The sequence below is a fragment of the Pinus tabuliformis genome, chromosome 9, assembly GCF_031772625.1.
Source record: "Pinus tabuliformis cultivar Carrire ecotype Pingquan chromosome 9, CPIR1, whole genome shotgun sequence".
NCBI classification, from domain to species: domain Eukaryota; kingdom Viridiplantae; phylum Streptophyta; class Pinopsida; order Pinales; family Pinaceae; genus Pinus; species Pinus tabuliformis.
Genome location: NC_142307.1, coordinates 1,065,709,586 through 1,065,715,627, shown reverse-complemented (window position 1 = coordinate 1,065,715,627; position 6,042 = coordinate 1,065,709,586). Strand labels below are relative to the sequence as shown.

Here is a 6,042-nt window from a genome sequence, read left to right as displayed (position 1 = left end):
TCAAACTGAAGTTTCAATTCACTCCACGCAAGGTTTTAAATGCTGGTTCAAATGCAGGTTTGGTTGATTGACGGCGGAGGATGAAGAAGCAAATCGGACGGCGGTGATGAATATCGGGAGACCTTTTGCTGCAGGACTTTAGCGCCCGATAAATTACGTTTGCTTACGTATGGGGAAAGCCACGCGTCTGCCCCATATTATATCGGGCTCTTGTGTACGGAAACTGCCTTGTGACCAAAGGCGGTCCGATATGCATCAAGGTGGTTTGCGGTTTCGTTCTGGCGGTTTTGGGTGCAGCGGTTTGAGCGTTGGTACGGCTGCTGAGTCGGCTGCCCACGTCCGCCTGCTGCCTGCAGTTGGAATTAACATTCCAACACTCCCCTTTAATTTCAACTGTTGGGCATTCAATCATACCCAAACACTTCCTCACATAGAGGGATTCACCAACACTGCTGTTACAAAGACATCTTCCTCACATAGAGGGATTCACCAACTGCTTCTGATGCAGTTCCACACACAACAAAATAGTCTTCCTCTTAATAGAGGGATTAACCTGAAACTGTGCTTAAGAGCACCTTCCTCATGACAGAGGGATTCACCATAACAATGTGCTGAAGAGCACCTTCCTCTTGACAGAGGGATTCACCTGTGACTATGCTGAAAAGCATCATCCTCTTGATAGAGGGATTTACCATGTGTATGCTAAAAAGCATCTTCCTCTTGACAGAGGGATTTACCATGTGTATGCTAAAAAGCATCTTCCTCTTGACAGAGGGATTTACCATGACACTGTGCTGAAAAGCACCTTCCTCTTTAACAGAGGGATTCACTAAGAACTTCACTTCCTCTCACGGAGGGATTACTGCCAAACACTGCTTTAGATGCAGTTTCAAAACAAAACATTCATTGCACTGTTGTGCATACTCATTACATTGTTCTTTTATGTTGTTGCATATTCTCTGCTGCACTGTTGTGCCATCTTCTTTGCTGCATCTACCCCACACTGCTGTGTCTACACTTGTTGTTGTGTTGCTGCACTTCACTTACATTTCTTTGCAAACTCTGCATTGTTGTGCATTCTTCAAAGACAGAATACTCTGTCTTTTCTGGAACAATTACTCTGTCCCACCTTACAAATCTACACTGCTGTGTGTAAACATTTCTTACATTCACTGCTGTTGCATATGTTGCATTTCAATTCAATGAAAAACACATTCACTATACTTACATTTACTGCTGTAAAGAAAAAATTTCTTTTACATCTGTTGTTGTCCATTACCTTTCATTTCTTCAACAAAAACTTCATGCTGCTGCATTTTCTTATTTGCATTGCTGTGTACAAACACATTTCTTCATTCTCTCTTAGTTCTGGTTTCATTTTCTTCGCACTACTGTGCTTCTCCTTCTTGCCATCACGCTGCTGCATTTTCTTATATACTGCTGTCCATACCCATAACCATAGACTTTGTCATCCCTGGGTTTTTATTTGCTGCTGCGTTGCCTCTGCAATTTGCACTGTGGCTGCCCCTGTTCCTTTTTACACCCTTGCTTCACACAGTCTTCGTCTTCATTTTTTTATTTACACAATGCACAGCTGTGCAATTCCTTTCGTTTTTCTGCTGCCATACACATTCTCATTCATCCCATGTGCATTAAAAATATACCCCTGTTTTTCTTTAGGCATTTCTGTGCATGTTGCATTGCATACAAAAAAATTGCATTTTTCACTGCTGTGTGAAAAATTTCATTGCATTCTCAGCCACTGGGCATTTACGCTCTGCTGCGTTTTGCCTTCTTCTCATTTTCTTCTCACTGCTTTGCATTTTCATTCCCAATACAAAACATTTCCATCTGCTGTGTATTATACTCACTCTGTTGTGAGTATATTCTCTCATATTTCATAAAAGGAAACTACATTACATTGCTATGCATTTCAATGCATGTGCTCCAAAAAAAATTTCCAAACTGCTGTTTTATGTTCAGTCTTCCCACTGCTGTGAGGGTCTTTTTGCTTTGCATACTTTTCTTCTCTGCTTCTATGGCAGATTTAACTTTATATCTTTCCCTTATGAAAGGTCTTCATCAAAGAGTGACTGTTAATACAGTTCAACAATAAATAAATAAAAAATTACAGGCTCCCCTTTAATGTATGCATTGTTTTCTTTCAGCAGACTCTTCTCAAAAGAAACTTAGATTAGTTGCAAAGCTCAAGGGACTTTCACACTGTATTTCCTTCCTTCTCCATACTTGTGTAACTTTCTTCTTTTGTGTGGGTCTAGCTTGCATAGCAGCCCATCTTAAGTTACAATCACGTGCCATATGCCCAATGTTATGACACTTGAAACATTCTACATTATTCATGAATAAGAATTCATGATTTCTTCTTGTGAAATTATTTCTTGGAGATTGTCGGGGACCACAACATCTATCTCCATGAAATGCTCTACAGTCTTTTGTCATATGACCAAAGTTTGAGCAAGCATAACAATAACCATAAAATGAACTTTGGTACCTGGGAGATGGAGATTTTCTTGATGCACTTCTGAAGCCTTGCTACCTTGAGATCCTTTGATGATAACCATTGCATCTTGCCTCTTTGACATCAACTACATTTCTTCTTGGAGCTGGTTTTCTGCTTGGAGTAGGATTTCTTCTATTGTAGCCTTCATTTTTCTCCTTGCCTTTGCTGGAACTAGAAGCATCACAACTTCTTTCTGGCTTCTTCACATCTCCTTTGCTTAGAGCATCTTCATTCTTGTTTGAGGGTTCACTTACATACCCAATTCCTGATTTATCAGATGGAAATCTGTGATAGCTGAGCATGTCATCCAAAGCTTGAGAGCTCTTCATGATCTTGTTCATCCCTTCAACCTTTTTCTTGAGGAGAACAATCTCTTCTTCCAATCTTTCACACTCATTATTCTTCTTTGCAATTTGTTCCTCAGTTTCTTCTTTGCTACGAGTAGCTTCAGCTGTTGCTATTTTAAAAGAGACGATATCTGTCTTCATTTTGGAGATTTCTGCTTGACTGCTCTCCATTTTCTTTTCAGCTTCTTGTGCCTGCTTCCTGGCTTCTTGTAGTTCAGACTTAAGGGAGGAAACCTCTACCTTGTACTGTCCAATCTCTTCTACAAGCTTGTTCACTCTCTTGTGCCTTTTTTCAAGTTGACTTGACAAGGCGTCTTCCTGCTTATTTGCTTCATTCAGCTGATTTGCCATGGATATGACTTCTTCATGATGTTTCCTCTTGCATTGATCAAGCTCCTTCTTGAGCTTGGCAAGCTCTTCATCCCTTTCTTTTACTTGAAGCTTGATGAGGTCAACCTTCTCATTTTCAGCTTCTATGATGGGTTCAGAATTTTCTTCTTCACTGATGGTCATGGTCAGTGCTCCCTTTGCATGAAGATCATGCAGTCTGTCCCATATATCCTTTGCTGATGTATATTTTCCTAGATTCTTCTTCACAGAATCAGGCAGTCCATCCAAGATAGTCTTTGCTGCCTTTGCATTGTACTCCTTGGATTCTTTATCCCTCTTGCTATCATCAATCACTGATTTCCAGATTTCAATCCCTTCAGACTGTAAGAAAGCCCTCATTTTTATTTCCCATATATCGAAGTTCCCATCGAACCTTGGAGCCTCAAATAGAATGCTTTCAAATAGATTGTTTTCTATTTTAGTAAAGGAGGGAGACACAACTTTAGGAGGATTGGAGGCTTTCTTCTTTGACCTTGCCATTCTTAACTATTTTTAAAATCCCTGACTGTGTTTTTAAAATGACTCACTGTTTCTTCAACAGTAACTCAAAAACTTGAGAAATACCTGAATCCCTTTGGCTGAAACTTCACACTGCTGGAGAAGCTTTACTGCTGCTGCAACAAGAGTCTTTCCTTCAGCTTCTTTGACACTTCAAAGAGCCTGAACCAGCTCTGTCACCATCAAAGAGCCTGGACCAGCTCTGATACCACTGTTGGGTATTTTTCATGGGAAAATACCAAAAACCAAACAAACAAACACCACAGAGGCAATGCTCTGTTTCCTTCTGCCACAGGATCTTTTTGCACAGGGAAGCTTTAAAAAAAAATCTCAGAACAGAGTATTACACAGCCATAAAATTCTTGTATTCATTAAAATATAAAATGCCTGAAACAACATTCATCCTCTTTTACTGAGAGGGATTCACCCAAATATTTCATTCTACAAAACTCTGTTTTCACCTGAGAATTTACTGTGCTGGGTTTACTGCAGTAAAACCCCTTTTTTTTACTTTACTGGTGTAAAACTATTTTTACACATACTGAGTAAAAATTTCATTACATTCACCATTTCAAAAAAAAATACCTGTGCGTTCTTTTCTCCTGCATTTCAATGCATACCCAATACATTAAAAAAAGATCTATGCACTGCTGTGCAATATCTTCCCGTGCTTCACGTGCGCTCCCCTGTTCTCTTTACTCGCACTGCTGTGCATTCATTTCACTATTCTGTTTTGCTCCCCTCGAGCTCTCATATTACAATGGTCAACTACATAAAAAAAAATTACACACGAGCTCTACATACATATGAATTTTACATTGCGTATATAAAATGATATAATGACCATACCTGTCATTAATATCCACCATACCTTCGTACATAAAAAAACATTATTTACAACCGTGGGTTTTTCAACATATATGGTCAACGCCCTTTTTTTTTAACAAAATATAACACATATAATATATATATGTCCATATCTCTCGTTGATATAAAAATAATAAAATTAAAACTTCATCAACCATTTACCAACCCCTGTGAAGTCATTAAATTACCCTGACACAACTGCGGTCAAACTGAAGTTTCAATTCACTCCACGCAAGGTTTTAAATGCTGGTTCAAATGCAGGTTTGGTTGATTGACGACGGAGGATGAAGAAGCAAATCGGACGGGGGTGATGAATATCGGGAGACCTTTTGCTGCAGGACTTTAGCGCCCGATAAATTACGTTTGCTTATGTATGGGGAAAGCCACGCGTCTGCCCTATATTATATCGGGCTCTTGTGTACGGAAACTGCCTTGTGACCAAAGGCGGTCCGATATGCATCAAGGTGGTTTGTGGTTTCGTTCTGGCGGTTTTGGGTGCAGCGGTTTGGGCGTTGGTACGGCTGCTGAGTCGGCTGCCCACGTCCGCCCGCTGCCTGCAGTTGGAATTAACATTCCAACACAAAATTCATGTTCGACTCAGACCTGCCCCCAATGGCTAAAAAAGGGCTGCAACAGCTGAGATCTGCTTGTTACAAGTACAATGCATCGGGATAGAATCAAACATAACAATGTTGTGCCGTTAGAATGCAAGGGCCCATTTACACATCCCCAGAAATCAAGCTGAGATCTCAAAGTTGGCACTCAGCAAATCTGAGTTCGAACCCCAACCACAAACCATACATCATACAATACAACCTCAAAATACAAGAAATATACCTAAAATGCCTTCAAATACAATGATGGAACACTGTCTTTCACGCCCGCAGATTTGGCACCGGGTTGTCAAATGCCTCAATATAGCAAGATATAAAGATGACCATATATCCATATCCTAAATATATTATTTCAAACAAACAGTAAGTAAGAAGATATATTTGTTTTTTTTGTCAGTAAGATATATTTGTTTCTTTAAACAATTAAAATATATCTTCTAATTCACAGATTCAAAATTATAGGTAGAGTATATATGTTTTTAGTAAATTTAAAAGTCAAATGAGAAATGAGTTTCATACAACTTTATAGGTTTATCTTCTCCCTAGCCAAAATATATATCCATATAACTATAATATATTCTCACACGCCAAAGGCGGGCAGTTTCCTCCTGTGAGAAATCCGCGGAACCAGTGAGCGGATGCTTTAGGATATCTCATTAAGTTGTTGTCGTTATAATCCACATAATGAAGACCAAATCTAACAGTATAACCACTTGCCCACTCAAAGTTGTCCAGAAGAGACCATGCGAAGAAACCTCGTATATTTGATCCTTCACTGCAATAAGGACACTTGTCTTAGATATGA

At 39.4% G+C, this 6,042-nt stretch overlaps 1 protein-coding gene across 5 annotated transcripts in view; it reads right to left on the bottom strand.

Annotated features, from left to right (window-relative positions):
* Nucleotides 1–5,666: 5,666 nt before the first annotated feature.
* LOC149152434 (beta-glucosidase 12-like) overlaps nt 5,667–6,042 on the bottom strand; it is a 68,329-nt gene continuing 67,953 nt past the window's right edge. For 2 of the 5 annotated variants that reach the window (XM_089445813.1, XM_089445817.1), the window contains one exon: nt 5,667–6,012. In XM_089445813.1, coding sequence (XP_089301939.1) covers nt 5,805–6,012 — 208 coding nt within the window. In that variant the 3' untranslated portion in view covers nt 5,667–5,804. The remainder of the gene's footprint in view (nt 6,013–6,042) is intronic. The other 3 variants (XM_089445815.1, XM_089445814.1, XM_089445816.1) reach the window with 2 other exon arrangements.